At 47.7% G+C, this 25,965-nt stretch overlaps 1 protein-coding gene across 1 annotated transcript in view; it reads right to left on the reverse strand.

Moving 5' to 3' along the window:
- Window positions 1-25,965, reverse strand: part of RPS6KA6 (ribosomal protein S6 kinase A6) — a 905,586-nt gene that overhangs the window by 379,225 nt on the left and 500,396 nt on the right. The window contains exon 15 of the mRNA XM_069612921.1: window positions 25,314-25,439. Coding sequence (XP_069469022.1) covers window positions 25,314-25,439 — 126 coding nt within the window. The remainder of the gene's footprint in view (window positions 1-25,313; window positions 25,440-25,965) is intronic.

A 25,965-nucleotide genomic window follows, 5' to 3' on the forward strand; every position in this document is an offset into this window, starting at 1 on the left:
ACAGGTGGATGGGTCAGGGGCAGAGCAGAGTCGATCCAGGCACAGGCGAACACTGTGGCACTGGGCACCGCTAGATGTTATGGGTGACTTCAGGCTCCAACACCTTCCATGCACTAGAAGGGCTGCCGGCAGCAGGGGGGAGCCAAGGAGGAACTCTGGGCAGCTTCACCCCCCTGGGATCCCAGTAGCCAGAATGGAAGGGTGATGGCACTGGGGGTGCAGCGGTAGGGCAGGTACCAGGAGGGTACAGTGGCACAGCAGGATCCCAGTAGTCAGAATGGAGACGGATGACAAGGGGAGAGCAGCAGCAAAGCAGGCACCAGGAGAGTACAGCTGCAAGGTAGGATCCAGTGTCAGCGCACCGGTGGCTGCGGCTCAGAGATGGCAGGAGGTACCCCAAGCAGTCACAGTCCTGCCAGGACCCTGAGGTTTAGTGTGACAAGTGGATGTGCCAGGGGCAGAGCAGAGGTGATCCAGGCACAGGAGAGCATGGTGGCACCGCAAGATGTTATGGGTGGCAGCAGGCTCCGACACCTTGCGTGCAATAGGAGGGCTGCTGGCAGGGGAGGAAACCTAGGAGGTGGAACGCTGGGCAGCTTCACCCCCGGGACCCCGGTGGCCAGAGTGGAAGGGTGATGGCACTGGGGGTGCAGCAGGAGTGCAGGTTCCAGGAGGGCACAGTGGCATGGCAGGACCTCAGTAGACAGAATGGAGACGGACGACAAGGGGAGAGCAGCGGCAAGGCAGGCACCAGGAGAGTACAGCTGCAAGGTAGGCACCAGGATCAAGAAAAGGTGCCAGGTGATAAGGAGCCAGAAACTCAACAAAGATCCACCGAGTGCCAGAGGAGAAAGGATGAAGTTGGTGACTGCAGGAGCGGAGTCCACGCGCTTGCCAGGAAGGCTGTCAGTGGTGAACGGAGTCAAGATGATGGGCTCAGAACGGCCTCTCCCAGCCGGGACCCCCCGCTGCTGGAATAGAGGCGGGCCGGCACAGAGAGCACAGGAGGTCTCCAAGACAGGTCTCCAAAAGGGCGAGTGAGAGGAGAGAAGAGAGGAGCACTCAGCAGGCCCGGCCATCTCCAGCTGGAGGGATCACTGCAGGAGCCGGGCAGGAGACCTCACCAGGGACGTTCCGGCAGAGAAGACTGATGACTGCTGCAGGCGCTGGACGAGTGCAGGAGGCAGAGTACACCGCAGGCCAGGCCGTCCGTTGTGCAGGTGAATCACAGCGGGGACCGGGCTGGAGGAGAAGCTGGAGGAGGCCCCGCCAGGGAGGAACCAACAGAGAAGATGGAAGATTGGTGACTGCTGTAGGCGCTGGATGAATGCGGGGGGCAGAGCTCACCGTAGGCCAGGCCGTCCGCCGAGCGAGAAAATCGCCACTGGAGCCGGGCTGGAGGAGGCCTCTCCAGGGACGATCCAGCAGAGAGGATAGAAGACTGGTGACTGCTGCAGGCATTGGGCAAGTACGGGAGGCAGAGTACACCGCAGGCCAAGCCGTCCGCCGAGCGAGAAATCACCACGGGAGCCGAGCTGGAGGAGGAGCTGAAGGAGGCCTCACTAGGGACAATCCCGAAGCAGATGAAAACGGGTTCGATTTTCGTCCGGATTGCAGGTGGAGGGGCCCCAGCAGTAGGGTAGCCGGAACGGAGAGAGGTAAGAGTCAGAAATTGCTTTCTTGATTATTTATTTACGAGAGATTCAGCCTATTGAGAGGAGGCGTCGGATCAGGCTACCGGCTTCTGCGCCCCCTGGTGGTCACTGATGTAAAGCAACAGATGTCCACCAGCTCGTGGAACTCTCCCGTCCCTCGCACACCCAGTTTGTGTCAAAGAACTATAAAGAATTTCATAAAAGTAACAGTTTTTACTGTGTTGATTAAATATACAAAATTAGGTTTACAAAATTATGAAGATTATGAAGTTCTAATTTTTTGATTCATTAGAATTTACATTCATAAATGTTCATACTATTTTGTGCACAATTGATTATTCTGATCAAAAAGAAACAATTTCATAAATCAGGTAATTCTACTGTGATGATTCGTCAAGTAGTAACCTAAACATGTGATAATATGAATCAGTTCCTTGTGTTATTTAATCCTCAAGGTTGGCTCTACGCGTTTCGGGACTTTATTCCCTTCATCAGGATTACTTTATTCCAATTGTTCAGTATTTGTCTTCATACTGGTATGTATCGACAAAAAATTATTCAAAAATAGTAATCAACTATATACGTCTGTTTTGTCAAATATAATTATATATTGTCTTGTTCAATAATATATAATCACTTTGATGATATTCTCGAGTCTGTTCCAATCGTAAAACGGGATAGTGCAGACTGCTAATTTTCTACTCTTGTGATATGGTAAATGTTCCACTGGAGCCTATAGTTGAAGGAGCTATATCAGCTGTAGAGGTAAGGGGAACATTGTATGCATCCACATTAGAGGATATCTGTTTAAAAAAACTTCATTCAAACACACATTGTGTTGGTGTTATAATAAAAAAAGTAAGTCTACCTGTAGATCACAGCCATGAATGATAATCCCAAATTAGGTATGTCCAATTTGTTCTGTGTCAATGTCCTTGATGATATGTTGATCACTAGCTGTTTGTTTTGTTTTTTGACCGTAGATTTCTTATGGCCTCTTCTTGCCGTTTTTTTTCTAAAAAAGACAGTTGATTTGGTTCAGCATTCGAGGTGGTAGCCTCCTGTGAAGTATGTAAGGTGGATGTTCTTTGTGGTTCAGCTGTCAGGATTCAATTTACTTCTCCACTGCTTGCTATTTCACTACTTGGTTCACTTGTATCCTGCGGTGGACCACTTGGGTTCTGGGGTGGTTTCCTCTGTTGTTGAGGTCTCGTCTGGTTGTAAGACTCTTGCCAAGAGTAAACTATATCTTGAGAGGAATCAAGGGTGTCCCTTCTGAATTTCCTCACTTTTATTTGTTCTACATCTTTCCTGTAATTTTCTAAAGATTTGTTGATTTCCTCCAAGTGATTACATATTATTGAACATGACAGTATACAATTATATTTGAAAAAACAGACTAAGAGTATATAGTCGATACTATTTTTGAATAATATTTTGTAGATACATACCAGTATGAAGACAAATACTGAACAATTGGAATAAAGTGCTCCTGATGAATGGAAGGGAATAAAGTCTTGAAACACGTAGAGACAACCTTGAGGATTAAATAACATAAGGAATGATTATTATTATCACATGTTTAGGTTACTACTTGACGAATCATCACAGATTTATTACATTTTATTTCAGATGTGCAGAAAAATGTATGAAAGTGTATGAATGTAAATTCTAATGAATCACGGAATTAGAACTTTGGATTTCTTTATAATTTTGTCAACCTAATTTTGTATATTTAATCAACACAGTAAAAACTGTTACTTTTATAAACTTATTTGTAGTTATTTTACACAAACTGGGTGTGCGAAGGACGGGAGAGATCCACGGGTTGGTGGACATCTGTTTTACATAGTTGAAACCACCCAGTGCCAGGGATGGTTAATCTCCCTTGCACCCCCCTATTCTAGATTTAACCTTAGCTAACCTGAAGTAACACTAGGAGTACACTCGGACAGCAGGTGAATACAGTGTAGCTATGATCAAAGTGACCATAGTCACAGTAGGAGGCATTAACATTCAATGCATTTTACATTCATGTTACTGGCCTTACAGTTCTTGTCCAGATGAAGGCCCAGCAAAAACAAAAGAGGCTCTTGTGCGACTAGCAGGAGAGAACGAGTAGACTTCTGGCCCGAAATGCAGAGGTGTCAACAAATTTATTCATGAACATTGTATGCAATGATATTTTTTTGTTTTGTCACTGAAATGTGCAGGTTTCCGCACGAGAACCTTACATTTGGTGGAAAGAGCTCTAGTGCGAGCGCAGTGAAAAAACTAATTGATGAACAAGTATGGCAAAATAAGATGTCCTTTTTTAGTGATTTCAATTATTGATCTGTCAAAGACCTTAGACAAATACAATGTGTTTGAAATCTAGATGCCCATTTTAAAATATGACAACTGGGTGCGAGTATAAATTCTGCCACACTTACTAACCCCCACTGAATAGGTTGTTGTTTTCATTAGAGTTGGTGCATGATTTGTTGTGATATAGACCTATGAACCAGAGTATGTATGTTTGTATAATTCACCTTTGTATTAAAAAAATCTGTATTTTTGTAAAATATTGGTCTGAGCTGTGACAAGAGGATGGTTTAAGTTACTTACCTGTAACTATTATTATCCTGAATGGGTCTAGAATGGATTCACATGCTCATGAATATTCCCCGTCGTCAGGCTGGGAATCCTTGGTAAAAGAAATAACAGTTTCCCTTTCCCTTAAAAACTAAAATCTATAGTTCTGAAAAAGAGAGCAGAAATGTATCTAAGGATGAGCAACAACCCAGAGAATGTCCTTATGAGGGCTATTTACCAGGAAATCTCTAAGGAAACCACCAACTATCATCTTAAAGATAAAACTGACATTTCCTGGGGGAGATATGCTGGACCACCAGCAGTGGTGGTTTCAGTCATCTGCTCTATCAAAAAAAGTTGATCTCTGGGACTGGCTTGAACATTATGAACACCTTGGGAAGCTTTGAAAATACCAAAACATACACTATATGCTATATTCATTAAAACACATGCAGAGCTATTTGAATCTTTGCCCTTCACGCAAGTTAAGACGATTCATACTATTACCGAGGATGGACAATTTACCTGTCTTGACAAATAGAAGTGCACATAGTCATTTGTCCTCCTGGGAAAGATTTTGCCACATCTGTAAAAATGGAACGACTAAAGAAATCACAAAACACATACTGACAGATTGTGGTAGTATGTTAGCTATGTACCATTTATATTACAGAAATTATGTACATGACTTGGAGTCTGTTAGAGATCCCATGTTTTGGTCTCGCTGTATAACTCCCAAAGCCTCAAGGTACTAATCTCTAGGTTTAAAGGTCCGGCTCAAAATCAAAAATCTCCTGGGTATCTCCATTTAAGAGCAACTTACAGCTCTGAGTATTTGCAAAATCAACGCAGAAAGTCCCATTAACTCCTGGGCAATGGGACAGCCCAGGATAGAAATATGGACTTAAGCTTCTTTTTATAAGCAGACTTAATAAATGAAGTTGTGGTGAAGCAATGTTAGATGTGTTAACTTTGCACATATACTGTACTTTGAGGAATGCTAAAATAACATCCAGAGAAGTGGAAAAGATGTTATTTTGGTTATAGTGCTGTAAGCATCTCTCTTATGACCGTATTTGATTACATTCTGATTAGGAAACACGTAGGTATGAGATGCTTTGAATTGTATACTTATTTATTATTTTGTGTTTTATTTCCTCTTATTTATTTACTTTTTCTTTTCTTCTAATTCATGTTTTAATCATGTGTAAAGTTTATAAATAAACTGTATTACAATTAATAAAATTGGAAAATTGTATTTCTCCTCTAAACCTCTAAACCTCTGGCAGCCATCTTCAGATTTGGTAAGCAGATAAAAGTGGCAGTATGACCAAGAAGAGCCGCAGAGGGGTCGGAAGGAGGGTTTGCATGTGAAGTGTAAGGAACTCATGGTGGCAACAATAAAGGCAGACGCAAGTGATCACAGTGCAAGGGTGTTTATTAAACTGTATGCAGGTTGGAAAAACGCCCAACCTAAACCTAGATCTAAGATGGGAGCAAGCGTCGACTATCATATGCAAATAAGGCAGTCCTAGTGGCGTTGTGTCACATAAAAAGAGCCTATACTAAGAAACCTATTGCCAAACCTTACATAATACAAAAAGGGGATAGGATAGTTTTGAAGAAAAGAAAGAAGTGTTCATAATAATATGTCAGGATGTGGTAGCTTGGGTCTCCCTTCCCCATGTTTTAAGCACTGGGTAAGGTGGGATCTTGGAGCACAGCACACACTTGAGCTTTCCAAGCACGAGTTGACAGTTCTGTTTCAGCTTATCAGTAGCCACGATGGCCAAGTCTCTTTTCACTTGAAAGTCTCTTGTCTTTGAGAGCCTGATGTATTCAATTAACAAAATGTTACTTTAACAAATTAAAGCTGGTTTCCTGATTTTACTTAGGGTGAGGATTCTTCAGCCCTGGGTCCCCCTCTTCCGGGCACTGACCCTTGTTCCTCGTGGTGTTGGGTGATCGCTTTTCACTGCCTGGATCTCCCTCCTCCGGGCTCGGATCCTAAAACAGTTCCTATCGATATGAAGGCCTTCAGTGGTTGTGTCTCCTGTTTCTGAGGGCTTGATAGATTCACAAAACAACTAACAAACACAAAGTTCTGTTCTACCCATTTCTCGGGTGATAGCTTCACTCCTGGGTCCCCCTCTTCTGGGTGCAGACCCCTCTTTGCTTTCCGGCTCCCTCCACCGGGATCACTATGACTTTTCCAGCATTCACCAATCTCCCTCTTCTGGGTTCACTATTGCTTTCCGTTCACTTTCGCGGGATTCACTCCCCTTGGTTTCTCAATGTTTTTTCAAACGGTTCATAGTGGACATCTCTCTACTGGGTTCATGTTTGTCAACACACTTTCTTGGGACTTCTGACTTTGCCCCTTCTTCGTCAGCATCCCTCTTCCGGGTTCACTCTTGCCAACTTCACATTCACATTTGGTTTCAATGCTTGTGGGATTCACTCACTTCCCTTGCTTTCTCACAGTTCTTAGGTCAAATGCTTTCGACTGTACAGGGATTTTGCTTGACCTCCTGTATGACCACTTTGACCTAACTTGGCGGCTCCCCTGCAGCCTTCTGTTAACTGTAGTTTCACTCGGACACGGATCGACCAGAGTTTCTAGAGTTAGAACCCACGTGGTGCTGGTTCCCTCTGCAGCTGGTCGTCCCTTAACACTTTTACAGTTTTTTGAACTTGATTCAACTTGCCACTTTGCGACTTTTGTTCACCACAGACCGGCTCTCATCGTCTCTCCCCTCGACTCACCAGCTGCGATGAACCGCTTGGCTTTCCTCGTAACTGGAGTCAAGGCCGGTACCACGGTAGCAGGAGTCGCCCTCGCTCTCGCTTATCAGCGTCGACACGCTCTGTGTACCGTTGACATCTGTTGCAGCACACTTGGGCTATTGTCCTCGGTCTAACGATTCTCTCTGCGGAGGGATCACAGGTCTGCGTTGTAAAGGGCAAGGTCGTGTGATATGATGGGTCCTTGTTGCAGAAGAAGTGCACAAAGCCACACATAGGGAAACAACAATGTTCTGGGTTCTCAGCTCCAGGATCACATGGTTGGTAAATGCACAAGGAGTTATCAAGACAAAGTACATATGAAGAGAGACATCCACCGGCCCCCTATCTGCCAGGCCTCAGGCTCCAACGGACACTCTCTGGAACACACAGGGACATTTCACTTTGAACATTCCACATCAAAATTCCAACACGCACTAAGACAGGCATTCCCCTAACAAGCATTCACACAGGAGCAAAGGGAGTGAAACACAGAGCATAACTTATCTCCCCCCTTAACACACCAAAGGAACAAGCAAGTAAAAGAACACTGGGAAAAACGTAAGCGATACGACCAGAGTAGAACACCCAACTCAGACGTTCATCTCAAACCACCAGACTCCATTCCATTCCAAGCTATTTGCTCCGAGCCGAAACTGCTCACACCCACTTATCCTTACAATAGCTTAACAAGTAGCTAACCTCAAACTTGAACATACAAACACTCTGTAGTGGGCCCACCACAGACACCTATGCTAGGGAACCAGCCCTTACTCTCAATTACCTCAAACATCCAACAGAGCCAACCAAAACACCACAAAACACCACCTTCATCTACCCACCATAACCACTGTGTACTGAGACAGCAAACTGAGGTTCCAAACCCCCAAGTGTGGCCCCAAAGCCAGAATTCCGAATTCCCCAAAACATGGCATTCCAACAACACAGGACTCAACCGACCATCCTGCAAACCGCAGCACCTCAAATAGCTGCACCTCACAACAGAACACAGGACCCACCCGGTCATCCTGACCTCACAACACTTCACCGCACCCCGCAGCACCACACAGGACAATATCCAAAACCGCAGCACCTCACTACACCCCAATATCCAGAACCGCAGCACCTTACTTCACCCCAATATCCAGAACCGCAGCACCTCACTACAAGAAGACAGGACCCATCCGGCAATCCTGACCTCGCAACACCTCACTCCCCCCTGCAGCACCACACAGCACAATAACCAGGACCGCAGCACTTCACTAAACCCCAATATCTGGAACTGCAGCACCTCTCTACCAAAAACACAGGACCCACCTTACTGAAAACACAACACACCGAAACCAACAGACGAAAATTCTTTTCCTTTTTTTTTTAAAGTCCATGAATTACACGACAAACCCGTAAATAAAATACTTCTGTTAACATTTCATTGCAATAACACCTCACTATATAAAGCAGTACATGTTACCCTCATAAATAATGTACCCCAAATCAGAGGCCACGACACACAATCCCTCTCCATTCCTCACTTTCATCCACAATTAACATCTGCACAAATTGCAACTTGAACAATATTACAGAACACAGGCCTCACATCACACTACTAGCTCAGAACTATGTTATAGCACATCGGTTCTTTAAAGAAACTGATAAAATCAGGGTCCAGCTCTCCTAGAATAGCAATGGAAGTGTCCACTTCCTCACCAAACAAAACCCTGCAGGCACGACAGTGGCCCCATTTCTCATCCCAATGGGAGTCCAGCTCTTCAATTGTCGCCACGCAGCCATAACATAACGCGGCGTGCCTCTCACAGAATTTCCAAACGTCATGGAAATGTACCTTCAAATCCTGTCCCTAATGCGTGCCCATCTCCATTACCAGTTTCTTCTCATTCACAAACTGTTGTTGCTGTGAAACCGCCACCGACTCACTCTCTCCGACTACCTGTGGGATTGCCAGCTTCACCTTCTTCCCATACCTTGGGTCTCCTTCATTTACAACTTCCTTGCCTGGATCAATTAATGCACCTCCATCGAAATCTGCGCCATCCAGACAAGCTCTCTGTTTCCCCAGAGGAGCAACGCTTACTTCTTTAGAAGAAGGGACCTCTTCAGCATGCGTGGAACGAGTCAGGACCTCTGCCGTTGAGCTACCAGCTGACGTCATCATAACTTTTTCAGCCCCACAATGAACACAGCTCCCAGTTTCACAATGCTGCCACCCCCACAGTGTGCGTTACGAAGCAGCTGTCTGCCAGAACGTGACTCAATTATGATTCTTGCCAACTGCCACTTACTACTTGCGGTCTCTAACACGCTGGACAGCATTCAAACATCTTCGCCACACTGTCCCTCACAGTCACTTAGATCGGGCATAATTCAAAACAGCTGACCCCTCCCTGTTGCCCACATGACAGTAATGGCGACGGTTGAGCTGCTAATGGCCGACTGCTTCTGACCTGAACCGGCACCGGCTCACCAGACGAAGCATTTGTTTCCCGCAGTGCAGACTGACCTTCATTTTCGCATGGCAGACATATACGCACACATTCCTGGGGCTCTGTGCATTATCTCCGAGTGCCTCACAGCCTCATCCTCAATGCCCTTGTTGCTCATGGAACATGTCTTTCTATGGGCTGGGTAGGCCCACCTTTGAGGCTCACGGAGGATGTGTCCTTTCTCTCACTGCTTTCCTTTTCTGCTGCTCCTTTCTTCTTTTATTTTCTTGCAGCTTCACTGTTCGTTTCTTCTTCTTTGTTACAACGTCCCAGAGCCTCCAAGCTCCTAGTCGCCAGTGATATGATGGGTCCTTGTTGTAAAAGAAGTGCACAAAGACACACGTAGGGACACAAAACACTTTACTGGGTTCTCAGCTCCAGGATCACACGGTTGGTAAATACACAAGGAGTTATCAAAACAAAGTACACACAGAGACATCCACTGGCCCCCTATCTGCCAGCTCAGGCTCCAACTGACACTTTCTGGAAAGCACAGGGACACTTCACTCTGAACATTCCACATCAACATTCCACCAGGCACTAAGGCAGGCCTTCCCCTAGCAGGCATTCACACAGGACCAAAGGGAGTGAAACACAGAACATAAAATTGTGTCTCTCCTTGTCAGCCTCTCGATATTCGCTGCCTTTCTCCTCCTCTTGAACTACCGGGCCTGGATAGCTGTCTCATCATGCAGTCTGCCATGCTCGTACTGTGCTCTCTTGCGCCACCTTTTATCCCTCTGCGGAAAAGGAAGGGCCGTCAGGTGTGTGTGATTTAAGTCAATTGCCTGACTCTTGTGTCGGGACATGTCAGGTAAACCGTTTACAAGTCTGAGGTAAAACAGTGTTCATGTTAGAAAGGGGAGGGGCTGGAGTGCCAGAGTATCCTACGGGACGGGATGGGGAAGAGGCGTTTAGGGAATTATTGTCTTTGTTGTAGGGGGGTAGGTGATTTCGGAAGGGTGGGTTTTGGAGGATTTTCAAAATGAGTAGGAGGGTTTGTGGAAACTAATTGTTGGTCACTTTCAACTGGGAGTTCGGAAAGAGAGGGACAGGATTGGTAGGGTTTGCGGGGCAAACGGGAACAGCTAGGATTGTGAAATAAACAAGGGGGATTGTGGGAACTAGTATTTTACCTCAGCAAGCTGGGAGTGAGGATATAATAATCCGAGGGACGGGAAGAATTGTTGGGAGTGTTCGGATAATAAACAGGAAAACAAGGATTCTGAGAAAGATGGTTTCGGAATGCAACAGTGTGTGTAATGGTTTGAGGAGGGGATTGTAGATTCTCGAAAAGTTTATCGGATGGATGGGAGGTCGAATTGATACAGCCCATAAAAGCCTCAGGGACCTCGTCTTCCGCGATCCTTTCTCTGGTATGGTACCGATTCTTACCTGGGGCATTCCCGCGAGCACAACCCCGGCTCCCTTCCCCAGGTGATCCTCCCTTGCTCGACCACCACCCGGGTTGGGATCTGAGAGCACCAGCCCTCCCCCTGGCCACCTGAATAAGGGCTTCCCGAGGTTTACTTGGGAGAATACCCTCAGATTTTTCACAGAATCCTTGCCAGAGAACAATAGTTACAGGGAAGTAACTTAAACCTTCTCTAGTATGGGGTTTGGCATGGATTAACATGCTCATGAATCTCGAATACATAGTAGTACAGCATTACACAACCATGGGAGGTGGCAAGGCTCAACAGAAGCAAATAACTCTTACCTGCGGAACAGACTCACCTCAAGCAAACAGGGGGCGAAGCACTGCTTGGCTGACTCTGTTCTCCTCCCTAGAATCCGTGTTGATGCAGTAGAACTTGGTGAAGGTGTGTGTGGACCTCCATATAGCAGACCTGCTGACGTCCAGCGGGGGCTGACAAGATAGAAACGCTGTTGTCTCAGTAATCGCTCTGGTGGAGTTGGCTCTCGGAGGGCTGGGCAGCGGTCCGTTCGCCAACCATTGACAGTGCGTGATGCAGCCGGAGAGCCACCTTGAGATGAAAGCCTTATACAAGGCCTTCCCATGGTTAACAGGACCAAAGTTCACGAACAGTTGTGAGTCTTCTGAAAAATCTTTGTGTGTGTGTAACGTAGAACTTCAGGGGATGAGCAACATCCAGCGAGTGCAAGGCCCTTTCATCTGGTGAGGAAGGTTTCGGGAATAAAACGGGTAACACCAAAGACTTTTTGAGGTGGAATGATATATGTCATTTATAACACGCCTATACACAAGTGTTTCAAGGCGGGACGCGGCAAGGGAGGGGGAAGAGAGGGAAGACAAACAGCAATCCTACTAGGCCACGTGTCCTTCAGATCACACAAGTGCATGGGAACGATGGAAACCTTCGGCATGAAAGATGGGTGCGTGCGAAGAACCACCCACGATTCGTGGAAAGTCAGGCACAGTTGTTGGCAGGATAGGGCCTGGATCTCACCTACATGTCTGGCAGAGGTGATGGCCACAAGGAAAGCCGTCTTCCATGAGAGAAAGACGAGTGGGGTCTGATGCATAGGCTCCCAAGGGCTCCCCCCTCCACGAGCCTCATCAGAACCACATGGAGTTCTAATGCCAGGGCAGGAGCCTTCACCGGAGGGAAAGATCGGAAAAGTCCTTGAGAAACTCCTTGATGAGTCAGTGGGACCAAAGCGAGGGAGGCGTGCGCCAGACCAGCTGTTGCCAAGGTTAGCAAGTATGGAAGTATCTGTTGAGCCGTGACAATCAGAAGGGTAATCGATGAGCATCATCTTGCATTGACACAGAGTGTGTTGATGACTCATAGGAGGATAGGGAACACAGGAAAAACGTACAGAAACAGCCCTTCCCGCGGAAAAGTGAACGCATTCCCCGAAGCTCCTCAGTTGGAGGAATCCGCAGGAAAACTTCTGGCATTAAGAGTTTGCCGCCATTGCAAACAGATCGATCTGGGGTCTGCCCCACTTGACGAACAGGAGGTCCACCCGATCCTGATGAAGCTCCCACTCGTGGCAGGAGCGCAGTTCACTGCAGAGGGAGTTTGAGATGGTGTTTGACTCCTGCCAGTTGAAGAGGAACGAGGAAAACATCCCCTGTCCGACGGCCCAGTGCCACAAGTCCTGCACTTCCTTGTATAGCACAGGAGATCGAGTGCCCCCTTGCTTCCTGATGTAGAACATGGTGGTGGTGGTGTCCGTGAGGATCATGACCACCTTGCCTTTCAGAGACGTAGGAACGACGTGAGGGCCCAGAACACTGTCCGTAGCTCCAGGATGTTGATATTTCTCCTCCGGCAGCCACAGGCCTCTGGCGTGCAGACGACTGGTTTGCGCTCCCAACCCTCCAGGGAGGTGTCTGTGGTGACCACCCGGTGGTATGGGGGTTTGAAGTCCTGCGCCTTGGGCAATGTTGGACAGACGCCCAACTACTATCGCCCGTCGGAACTCTTAGTTGAGAGGGATCTTGTCCATGAAGCTTCCAGTCACCAGTACTCAATGGGCATCCAGGAATTCCTGTAGGGGTTGCATCTGCAACCTGCAGAGACGGACTAGGTTGATGCAGGATGAGATCATGCCCAGCAACGACTTGATGGACCTCACCGTGGCCGTCTTTGCTGACGACAGCCCTTGTACCTTTCTGTGAATGGCTGCTAGCCTCTCCTCCGAGGGTGACAGCAGGCAAGACACCGTATTGAGTCTGGCGCCTAAGAACAGCACGTTCTGCGATGGCGTTAAGCAGAACTTCAGATAGTTGATGGAGAATCCCAGAACCGTCAATAGTCGGACGGTCATCTGTGCGTCTGTGTGTTCGTCGGCCAGCTGCCGCGAGCAGGCGAGTAGCAGCCAGTTGTCCAAGTACGGGTAAACATGTATGTCCATAGATGTAAATGTGCCGACACTGGTGCCAGGACTTTCGTGAACACTCTTGGTGCCGACTTCAAGCCGAATGGTAGGGCCTTGAACTAGTAGCGCTGGCTCTGCACCACGAAATGAAGAATTTTACGATGCTTCTTGTGAATGGGGATGTGGAAATAGCCATCCTCCAGGTCCAACAATGTCAAGAAGTCACCTTTTTCAAGTTGGCTGAGCACGTGCTGCAACGTGACCATCCTGAATTTTTGGGACTTTTTATTTGTTCAGATGTCGTAGGTCCAGGATGGGTCTCCAGACCACTGTCTTCTTTCTGACTACAAAGTATCTGAAATAGACACCGGAGCCCTGGAGCCATTGGAGATCTAGCTCTATCGCCACTTTCCGAAGCATGGCTCATAGCTCTTTCAGAAGCTAAGGGATGTGCTGCTCCTGACGGAGAACCAGAGGGATCCGCGGACACCTGCGGTGGAACTCTGTCCTTGGGCAAGAGCATCCAGCACCCAACTGTCAGTGGTGATCTTTCTCCACTCGCTGACGAACCATGTAAATCGGCCTCCCACTGGGGGGCACGAGTACGGGCCAGACATCCTGGCCAGTTCAGGCTTGCCTGGGTGCCGGCATCCTGCAAATCGTCGGCCTGGGAGTGGCCTCTGGAGGCTTCTTGCCTTGAATACCGGGAAGGCTGTGTTCGACATGGAGAACCCTTTTGAAGGCCTGCTCGATTTTCCCCAGGAGGAACTAAAAGACGACGAGCAGTGCCGCTGGAGAGTGCAGAGGGAACGGGCTGTCTCCGTATCCGTCGTGATGGCCTGGAGGAACTCTTCAATGGCCTTCCCAAACAGATTTTCCCAGTCAAAGAGCATGTCCAGCACCTTTGCTTGGACCTCGTGACAGAAATTAGTGGCCTTAATCCATCCCTGTCGACGAAGGCAGACACTGTTCACCATTTCCCGGAACTGCGTGTCGGCGACGTCCACTGCCACTAAAATGGTGTGATCCGACGCCACCTCCCCTTCCTGGAAGGGAGCGAGGGCTTCCATCTTATCAGGGAGGAACTCCTGGATCTCTCATTGCTTGTACCACAATTCACTGTCATACCTGGCCAGGATCGCCAGCACGGCGGCTGCCTTGATTGTGAACGCCACAGTGTAAATCACCTACTTCCCCATGGCATCAATCCTTTTCCCCTCGTTGTCGGGTGGGACCGAAGACGATGAGGACGGGTTAGCCAGCTGTTTCCTCATGGCAGCTGACACCACTGAGTCCGGCTATGGTTGCTACCCCAGGCACTTGGGTGCTGAGTCTGGCACCCTATACTTCTTCTCCAGCCTATCCAGCTTGGCTGGAGCTGTGCAAGGGTAAATCATGAGCCCAGTCCCTCTTCCCAAATATAATCCAGAAAGGGCACTGCCATGATAGTCTTCCTCTTGGCCTTGCACCTTTGATACAAGAAGTCCTCCTTCCTGGTTTCCTCGGGCACCAGCTGGAATAGCTCGCAGGCCCTGGTGATCATTGAGTGAAACAAACCCACCTCATCCGCTAGAGACACCCTATGTGCGGCATCCTAAAGTGGTGATTCATCGTCCGCTGCGAAGAGGTCTTAGTCATCATCCGTGGTTGTGGCTGTATCCGTACCCGTGTCTGGGTCTGCTGGGGGAGTTGGAGCCTGATGTGGTAGAGGAGGTTGATATGCATTGAACCCCAGAGGACTCGGACTTGTGGATTTTGGTCTTATCTTGGGCCCCCACGGATGAGGCGGCATCAAAGGACTTAGCAGACAGCTCCTTGGACCGGCCGGTCCTGGACGAGGCATGACCATGACCCGAGGCATGACCCTGCTCGGAGCACGGGTCATAGTCCTTGTTTGTGTTAAGCCATACCGCCAGCCTACTATGCCTGTCCGTCGTTTTCTTAGAGGAACCGAGGCATATCTCGCACTCTACTTCCTTATGGTCCGGGTGTAGGCAGTATAGGCATTGTAGGTGCTCGTCTTCCACAAACACATTCCGGAGACCGTATTTGGTGCAGGGCTTGAAGAGGGACCTTCCCTCCTCTTCTTCGGTCATGGTCGGGGGGTGTGAAGTAGGCCCAAGATGGCCTTCTAGAATTTTCAATGGATCTACGCCATTGAAATTCACCGACAACAGGTCCACGCTGTCGGCAAATGAAGAAAGGAGCACACAGGCTCTTCGAAACAAAAATTGAACTTTTTCCGTCAAAAAACACTGAAAAACATACAAATAGCTCAGAGAGCAACTCGAGGACCCCCAACACTGAAGCGTGCAGTAAAAATCTGAAGATTGCCACCAGAGGCAGGGCTTAGGGAGAGAACTGTCAGTGGATGGGGGCAGTATGACCTAGAGGACAGTGATTAGTTTAGAGGAGAAATACAGTTTTTAAGGGAAAGTGGAACTGTTTTTCTTTTACCGAGGATTCACAGACCGACGACAGGGAATATTCATGAACATGTGAATACGGGGGAGCAAGGGCGCGGGTGTTGCGGCCCGTTTTTCTTTCCTGCAGTAGCCCAGGAGGGCCACCGTATCCTCGGAGGGGAGGCCACGCCCCCTCCCTACATTAACTCCAGCATATCCCAGCAGGGACGGAAGCCCACGGGGGAGCACGCCTGGAAGGAAAGGCATGAAAGCCAGGCCAGCACAAAAAAGAGTAAGGATTCTGCGAACCCTGTGTGTTGGCAGCCGCATGGGGGCCAACCCTGTTGGAGGGACTGGACTAGGCCAGTCAACGAGGTGAGACCGCTAGCACTGTGGTGCACCTTTAGTGTGGGGGGGCCCATGGCGGGGGAAGGGCGTGGTGTTTGGCGCCGCAGGTCGTACGGGGAGAGAGACATTTCCTGTGAGGTCTATCGGGCAAAAAGGAAAGTAAGTGCAGGCGAGTGTTTTGCACCTGTGACTGCTCGTGACTGTTTCCCAAAAGGTGTAGAGCCTGTGAAGTTTGTTGGGGTTCTTACTCAGCAATTAACTTCATTTTTCTTGGCCAGCTCTGGGGGATTTCGTCATGTCCTTACTAAAGTCCTTGAGGTCCTTTAAGGGCCATGCTGTGCCTAGGAAACTGGCCAGCTCTATGCCTTCTACCCCGCCCATGTTCTGTCACTAAAGCTTCCAAGTGTACCCCACCGCGAAAGTTCCTGGCTGTCAAGAGAAGAAGTCAAACGGGAGTAACAGCCAAAGCAAAGACCCATATCTTGGTCCCCCCGTGCCCCGATATTGACCCTGCATACCGAGGGTCCATCCGCACCATGTAGGGTATGAAAGCACCCACCCCAGAAACCCAATGTTGGGGAGAACCCTCCAGTAATTTGGCTAGCCTCCCAAGTCTGAACCACGAAGACACTGCCAGTCAAGAAACTCTGCTCGTCGCTATTGGGAACCCATATTCCTTGCCTTCGGTCAATGCATCCGGCACTGGCAGTGGGGGCTTGTGATGTGTTAGTCCTCCCACCCGCTTCCCCGGCACCTCTTGTACCTGTCACCCCCCCCACTTAGCTCGCCCCTTGTAAATCCACGTTTGCCCCTTGTTCTCCCGTCCATAGTGGGACCTACTCTCGACTGTCCTCCCCCAGTTACTGTTGCTGCCTCTCTGGATCACATGGACACAGAAATCGTTGGAGCAACCGAAGATCAGCTCCCGCCCAGTCCCATCTGCAGCTCCTGGAGCGAGAACCTACTTGCAACGATCTCAGGGTCCAGTTCCTTTCTTCACTTAACCCCATTTAGGGCCCTCAAGTCCAACACCCACGGCAGTTATTCCCCCCTCTGCTCCATCACTTAAGGAGGTGCATACTGTCGGAAGCTGCCCCTGCGCACAGGTGCTCTCTGAACTTGCAGTCATTAAATAACTGCTTTTGGTACTGATTGATGCCCAGGGGAGGAGTGGGGAGGGGAAGGGTGGAGTGGTCTCGCTGGGGGGGTCTACCAGCATACATCTTGTTGGTAAGGGACCCAACTCCCCACAGCAACCTTTGAACACTGCACCCTGCGAAAGGACTGTCCATGCATTAATGAGCCCCACTCCGGATGAACAGCAGTTGCACCCTGACGCTGATAGGGGACACCCCACTGGGTGTATCAAGCCAACTCTGCTGGTGCACTGTCCACCAAGCTTCTTGACAACCAATCCCCTTAGGGAGGGAGGGATTGGGGCACGTGGCCATTGTTCAAGGGTTCTGTGATATGGAAGCGGCCGACCTGGATCACGGGAGAAAGGAGGAGGTTGGGAAGTGAGCAGCCGGGTGCCAATGCTGGCCTTTAAGGGAAGGGAAAAGACTACAGATTCCAGAATGCCCCACGGAATACCACATCAGGGAGGGGTCCCACCGATGGGAAAAGAAAGAAAGATAAGAAGAGGGAAAACCAGGGGTCCGTATCATATCAGACCCACCAGAACAGACACAAAGCACAGAGTTAAACCACAGCGGGCGGAGCAGGGAGGAGGTGGGGAATCAGGGCCAGGTGTGGAAAAACCGTTGCTGAGAACACCAGGGGCTGATTACGAGGGATGGGCGGGTCAAGAGTTAAAAGCAACTCGAAAAGACTCAGAGAGGGTCTTCTTCTCTTGCAGGAACTGCGCGTGGCGAGGGGCGCCACACCCGATTGGAGTGAGACCAGCGGAGAGTACGAATGGGCTTACTAGGAAGAAGTGGAAAGCCTACAGAGTGACACTGTACCTTGGCTGAGTTGTATGAATTCAATGACCTGAGAAGTGTTGGTTGTGAAAATAAACCATTGTTGAAAGAAAAACCTCTGTTGTCTCCGGCTGACTACTTAACAGTGGTGGCAGGGGTGGGATCCAAGAGGAACGCCAATTCTCCTCAGCATGGAAGCCGTGTTAAAAGCACTAGCTGAAGGCCAACAGCAGCTGCAACAGTTAGTGCAAGTGAAAGGGCATCAAGCGCAAGCAGATCATCAGGCCCTACAACAGGCTCTGCCAAGTACAAACCGCAGCTCAGGAACAGGGCTGAAAAGCATTGAGGATTCTGGGTGAACAGTAGCGACACAACGAGCACATCCGGCCATTCCCCCTACCGTACTTCAAAAATACCAGGCGGGGGATGACCCCAGTTATTTCTTTGTGAACTTTGAAAGAATAGCCCGAGCAGCACAATGGCCAAAGGACCAATGGGCTTTCTTTTTGGCGCCCCTGCTTACTGGAGTAATGCAGGGTACCCATCAGGCAGCCAATCCCACAGGGGACACTCCATACGCAGACATCAAGAAATCTGTGATGGAAAGACTGGGAATGGATGAGGAGTCATATAGATTACAGTTTCGAGAAACCAGATTAAAACCCAGCGAGAGCCCCAGGCATTTGTTCTACCGCGTCCAAGATTTAGCAGAAAAATGGCTACAACCAAACACCGCCACGATCAGACAGATTGAGGAAAGGTGATGTTGGAACAATTCATTGACGCCCTGCCGAGTCCCATACAACGGTGGGTAAGACAACATCATCACCTTACACTGTCTGAAGCCATAGATGTGGCAACCGCCTATCAAAAAGCCGGAATATCCCGCACCTTCACCACACTACCGGCAAGGCCCCACAACTCCCATCATACGCAGCAATTACCGGGGAGCCATCCAGGAACCACGGAACAGACCGCACCTTAAACCCACCAACGGAACCAGCATCCTAAGAGGGCAGGCGCCCCGATGTTTTGAATGTGGGGAGTGGGGCCATATAGCCCGGTTCTGTTCCAGAAAAACCAAGGCCGAACCCATGGACGTGGGAACGTTACAAGCACTAGGATATCTTAAGAAACTGCCATATGTGATCGAGGTAATGGTGGATGGATATCCCCAACCAGCCATGATGGACAGCGGGAGCAGAAAGACGGCCATACAACCGCATGTGAGTGAGCAAGACCCAGGAAAGGTGAGAACCATTGACAAAGTGTGTGCATGGGGATGTAAAAGGGTACCCTATGAAAGACATTGTGTTGGGGCTACAGGGACACGAGATACCAGTTAAAGTAGTCATTATTCCCACCATCCCAGCCCCGGTACTAATAGGGACAGATATTCCAGAATTCGACAAATGGTTAAAGGAAGCAGCTTTTGCCACAACAGAGATCGGGGTACCGGCAAGTAGGGAGAAAACTGAAAAGAGCCAGAAAAAGAGAACGGAAAAGAACATGGGAAAAGGAATGGATATTGCCCTCATAGTCTGTCGATTGGAGGACCATCTTCCCTCATTCCTTACTGAAACTGGTCTGGATGAAACCCTAAAAAGGGCCACAGAGCAAGCACAAGCAACGGGAGGGGTCCCAGTTACCACACCATACTTCAAGGAAAATCAAGGAATAATATATAGGGTAACCCGAGGCTCGGACAACCAAAAGAAGGGAGCAATTGCTGGTTCCCCAGTCATACAGGAAAACTCTGATTCAACTAGCACATGACCACACAACAGGGGGCCATTTAGCAGAAAACATGACAGTGAAAAGGGTGTTGCAGAATTTTTACTGGCCGGGAGTGTATGCGGAAACAGCCAGATATTGTCAGGAGTGTGCCATATGTCAAAAAACGAGTCCTCATACACCGGCTTGAGCACCCCTGCAAAGAATGCCCCTGATTAAGGAGCCCTTCCATAGTATAGGAATGGACATTGTAGGGCCATTGGAGCCCACCAGTAGAGGGTTCAGGTTCCTCTTAGTGATTGTGGACTATGCCACTCGGTATCCCGAAGCTTTCCCTTTAAGAGGAATCTCAGCAAGACAAGTATGTGATGTACTTGCGCCGTTCTTTGCTTGAGTGGGGATACCCATGGAAATAGTAACAGACCAGGGGAGTAACTTCATGTTGGTGGTTATGAAGGAGGTGGGCAAAACCTTAGCAATTCAACACTTGAAAACCTCGGTATACCATCCCCAAACGGATGGACTGGTGGAACGACATAATAAAACTATTAAACAGATGATAAGAAGAGCCACCAGTCCCACAGGGTTGGGATGGGATCGGGTTTTACCGTGGGTGTTGATCGTACTAAGAGATACCCCGCAATCAACCACCGGATAATCCCCTTTTGAATTATTGTTTGGAAGACAGCCCAAATCCATACTAGGATTACTAAAAGACACCTGGGAGCATCAGGAGGAAACCTCGCTCACAGACTATGTCAATGAACTAAGAGAACATCTGGGTAAATTGAGAATTCTTGCGCAGGAAAACCTGGGGAGAGCCCAAGAAAGACAAGAGAAGTATTATGATCAAGGAAGCCAACCTCGATCCTTTAAGGTAGGGGACAAGATGCTGGTTTTACTGCCTATCCACACAAACAAAATGTTGGCCCAGTGGAAGGGCCCGTATCAGATAACCAAAAACCTGGGCCCAGTGAACTATGAGGTGGAACAACCTGACTGGAAAAATAGATTCCAGAATTACCACATTAACTTGCTCAAGTTGTGGAAAGGAGGAACACCGGGCATACTATGTGCAACACTCTCAGATATGTCAGTCAGCAGAGCTAATAGCCGTAGTAGCCTGCAAGATGTTGAAATGGGGGAACAGTTAAGTGAGACTGAAAAGGCCGAATTATTGAAGACCTTGAAACCGTGGGCCGAGAGTTTTTCAGGAATTCCAGGACGAACACATATGGCTACACATTCAATACCCACGGAAGAAGGGAAAATTGTACGTCTTAGGCCTTACAGTATTCCGGAGTCAAAACGTGGAGAAATAGCCAAAGAAATAGACAACGTGCTTGAATTGGGGACCATTGTGCCATCAAAAAGTGCCTGGTGTTCACCCGTGGTCCTAGTACTTAAACCTGATGGTACCACCAGGTTCTGTATGGATTTTAGGCAGTGGAACGCCATGTCCCAATATGAAGCCTACCCAATGCCCAGAATTGATGAACTGATAGAAAGGCTGGGTTCAGCAGCCTTCTTGAGCACCCTGGATCTCACGAAAGGGTATTGGCAGATTCCCCTCAAACCAGCAGACCAATTGAAAACCGCTTTTTCGACTCTGCAAGGCTTGTTTCAGTTCACGGTCTTACCCTTTGGGTTGCATGGGGCCCCTGCTACCTTCCAAACCTTAATGGATAAAATCCTGAGACCACACGAAGAATATGCCGCAGCTTACTTAGACGACATAGTAATCTTCAGCCATACATGGAACGAACACCTTGCACATTTGACCCAGGTGATACAAGCATTGAAAGAGGCTGGTCTGCACATTAACCCCAAAAAGTCCAAACTGGCAGCACATAACACCAAATATCTGGGGTATGCAGTGGGAGGTGGGGTGATAACCCCACTGTTGGGCAAGATTTAAGCCCTGCAGAAGCTACGGCCTCCTGAAACTATAAAAGAAATACGAGCCTTCCTGGGATTTGTGGGGTATGACAGGAGATTCTTACCACACTTCTCTACCATAGCTGCACACCTTACGGATGCACTGAAAACAACCCGTCCCCTGCAGATTAACCCGGAGGCTGTGCAACCTTTTCAGAAACTGATCCGGATGATTTCCACAAAGCCTGTTCTCCATTGTCCTGATTTCTCAAAGGAATTCTATTTGCAGGCGGATTCCTCGGGATGTGGCTTAGGAGTAGTGTTGTCACAGGGAACGGAACAAAATCTGTGCCCAATAGCCTTCATCAGTAGAAAATTACTTCTACATGAGATTCCGTACTCAACGTTGGAAAAAGAATGCCTGGCTATAAAGTGGGCGGTAGAGTCTTTCCGGTATTACCTACTGGGAAGACAGTTTACCATTTTTATCGATCATGCACCCCTGAAATGGTTGGCCACACAAAAAGACTCAAACCATAGAGTCCTGCGATGGTTTTTGACGCTCCAGCCTTACCAGTTTGTGACTGTTCATAAACCCGGAAAAAATATCAGATGGTGGCGGATTACTTGTCCCGTGCCATGGACATGCCCGAACGGCATGGGTCCTCGGAGGGGGGGGGAAGGGGGAGTATGTGATATGCAAGCGGTGGCGGCCGACCTGGATCACGGGAGAAAGGAGGAGGTTGGGGAAGTGAGCAGCCAGGTCCAATGCTGGCCTTTAAGGGAAGGGAAAAGACTACATATCCTAGAATGCCCCACGGAATACTGCATCAGGGAGGGGGCCCACCGATGGGAAAAGAAAGATAAGAAAAGGGAAAACCGGGTGTCCGTATCATATGAGACCCACCAGAACAGACACAAAGCACAGGGTTAAACCACAGCGGGCAGAGCAGGGAGGAGGTGGGGAATCAGGGCCAGGTGTGGAAAAACTGTTGCTGAGAACACCAGGGGCTGATTACGAGGGAGGGGTGGGTCAAGAGTTAAAAGCAACTTGAAGACTCTGAGGGAGTCTTCTTCTCTTGCAGGAACCGCGCGTGGCGAGGGGCGCCACACCCGATTGGAGTGAGACCAGCGGAGAGTACGAATGGGCTTACTAGGAAGAAGTGGAAAGCCTACAGAGTGACGCCGTACCTTGTCCGAGGCTCCAGACAGCAGTACAGAGCAGAAAAACGGCAACCAGAGGAAAAGTATTACAAGAGGTGAACTGTGGGCTATTGCTATTTAATTTCTTTTGTTTGCATTGACTAGCGGCAGGTTGAGGATTGAAAGCCTGAACACGCCGGGGTGTGATAAGAGACAATTGGGACTGACAAAAGCAAGTCGCAACGGCAGTGACTGCGAGGTGAAAGGAACAGTCTTCAGTTGTATGAATTCAATGACATGAGAAGTGTTGGTTGTGTAAATAAACCATTGTTGAAAGAAAAACCTCTGTTGTCTCCGGCTGACTACTTAACAGGTGCGCAGCTCCAAGAGTCGTGTATATGGGGGCAAAGAACTGCTACTGTTTTCCTGCATGGGTTACCTAAGCTGCCTTTGGGCAGGCAAGAACCAAGGGATGTCCTTTCTAATAAATGTCTCCACTGGCTTTGTACAGTTGGGAATTGTCCCTTTGTGGCCTGGGAAGCTATGTTGGGGTGTGTTAGATTGGCCGGCGAGGGTACAAACCCCTCCGATTCTGTTAAACTGGTTTTCAGGAATGATCAAATGGCCAGGGAAGTCCTGAGAAGATCTGAGGGTTATATGCGGGCCCCGCATAGTGGGATTGCAATCAGCTCGCGTCCCTATCTGGGAGCTGTTGCTCCCCCTGGAACTGTCACACATAGTAATGTCCTGTCTGGAGCGAATTGTACACCTTTGGGAAAAAGGCCTACAGTGGGTTGTGACTGAGTCCCAAGTGTGGGAAATCAGTCTTGTGACTCTCTGGACTAATAAAGGGCCTATGTGGGATGTAATGGGGACCCTATGGTTGACTCTTTTCTCCCTCCCAGTACCTTTTGATTTATTGCATTTGGATATAGAGCATAGATTGTAATTACTTTTATGTGTTGTGATTTTGTTTTTCTTGTGTTTGATGGATTTTTTAAATCCGAATAAACCTGTTTGACTGAATACATGCCAGACCCCATGCTGGAGAAGAAAGGTGTTTTGGTTGGATAGGAGTGTTATTTTTTCAACTTTTCACTGGTATTCCCATGTAGGCGTTTAGTGTTTACACTGCTAGGTTTCCCTGTAGATGTTGGAGAATATCACTGAGCCTTATACTGTGAGTTCTCGTCTTCACCATACAAAATGGAAAATACCTCAAAGTCAAAATATCCCGTCCCTTATATATGGCTTCAGGCAATACAGAAAGCACACGAGGTCAGCCTTCAGATTTATCTGTTCTGGATCAGTGACAAACAAATGTAAGCACTAGGCACAATACAAATCGTTGCTACTAGAATGAGCAAAATGCATGCAATTCTCCAATCCTTACAAGTGGATCTCAGATTACACTCTGGTAGAACAAGTAAGCTAGAAGACAGGCTGACAATGAGAAGTTAATCCATCGATCAGTTCCAATATAAAATTAAGGAACAGCCAGCAACTATCACTGAATTAGATCAGAAGACGCCGAAAGGCACGCTAAGACATTCCTTTTGGATTTCTGAAAACCTAGAAGGGATGGATACTGTAACCTTTATGGAATCTTCACTTTCAAAACTGCTTAGGTTATCATTCGATCTGCCAGAATCCATCTGAAAAATCCTGCAAAAACTGCCAAGCCTTGACTCTTTTATTATCAGTCTGCTCCAGCATAAACGTACACAACTGATATTTCATCAGGCTAAAAATGGAAAACAGTTTTCCATTAAAGGGCATACAATATCTATATCTGGTGATTTCCCTGAAGAATCCATAGATACAAAAATGTTTTATACCTACACACAAAACCTACAAAGTGGGATTTAAAATAGTGTTTTAGAGACAGCAAGAACGATGGCCACAAAAGATGACAAGACAAAGAAAAATTCAGAACCAGAAGAACTGGAAACTTTTCTATAAATCATAGATACAGAAGTGATGGATGGTCACAAACCTGTTCGACCAAGCAGACGCAACAGCCAATGCAGCAGTAACCATAGGAGAAGAAAATGGAACTGTTCCAGTGCACAACACACAACCTTATATGTGCGTCTTGATAAGACTATTACTCTAATGTAAAGCTTCTGAATTAAGGTTCATTAAAGCCTTACAATGAAATTACATAAACAGGAACAGTGTCACATATGGCAATCCTAATATTGTGGATCTCACTAATAGGAACATTCTGAGCATTAATTGTATTATTGCATGGTCACATTTTCTTTAGGGCTGCGTGTGCCCAGTTTCCAAATGCTGTTCAAATAAAAATGCAGGCTACAAATTAAATATATAGAAAAGAATGGAGAAATTGAGCATTTGAAAGAATATGGTAACCATGTTTTGGTGCAGACGACAATTCAAACAAATCACCAGCATTTAAGCCCTGTGCCCAGCAGAATAGTATGTATACACTTTTTTCTTTTTTAAATGTTCACTTGCAGTGTCATTAGTATGTGAATTAGCACATATGTCCTTTAAAAATATAAACTGGATCATGATTTATATATACTGTACCTTCACAGCAAATTCCATGTTCGTAGATATATGGATACATCGCTTACACACAGAGTAGGACCCAACACCAATATCCTCCTTCAATTCATACATGTCAGAAAACTTTGCACAGTTTCCATGAAGATGCTATGAAAAAAGAGAAAGTATTCTGTGAATAAACCCATGCAAAGGTATGTTCATTTTAAAATAAATGTTCATATTTACTACAGCAGTGAATCATCTTATTTTTACTGTACATTTCTGTCCAGAAATGGAAAAGGGAAGGTTGAGTGTGTCACAATTTACCCAATAGTTGTCAGAGTTTCTCAGAGTGTAACATTTGGACATGGAAACTTACGATGAGTGGGTGTGGGAGAAAACAAGCACCATTTTCATGATTTTCTGTTGTCAATACAACGTCCTGAAGTTGTAATGCCAAACAAAGTTACTGCACATAATCATGCATTTGCCAACACAACTTGGGAGAACAAGCAGGAAATGCAGTGTTTGGTCAATCTTGTGAAAAGAGAAACAACAGACAATGCACTCCTCTGGAGAGAAGTAAAGGCCATTAAAAACACATACAAAAACTGTTCCAGGCAACGAGCAATCCGTCTACAAAAAGACGAAGAAGTAATGCTCAGAACCTTAGCTATTAAATAACTCTCGTAAT

The sequence above is a fragment of the Ambystoma mexicanum genome, chromosome 5p, assembly GCF_040938575.1.
Source record: "Ambystoma mexicanum isolate Mex_15411 chromosome 5p, UKY_AmexF1_1, whole genome shotgun sequence".
NCBI classification, from domain to species: domain Eukaryota; kingdom Metazoa; phylum Chordata; class Amphibia; order Caudata; family Ambystomatidae; genus Ambystoma; species Ambystoma mexicanum.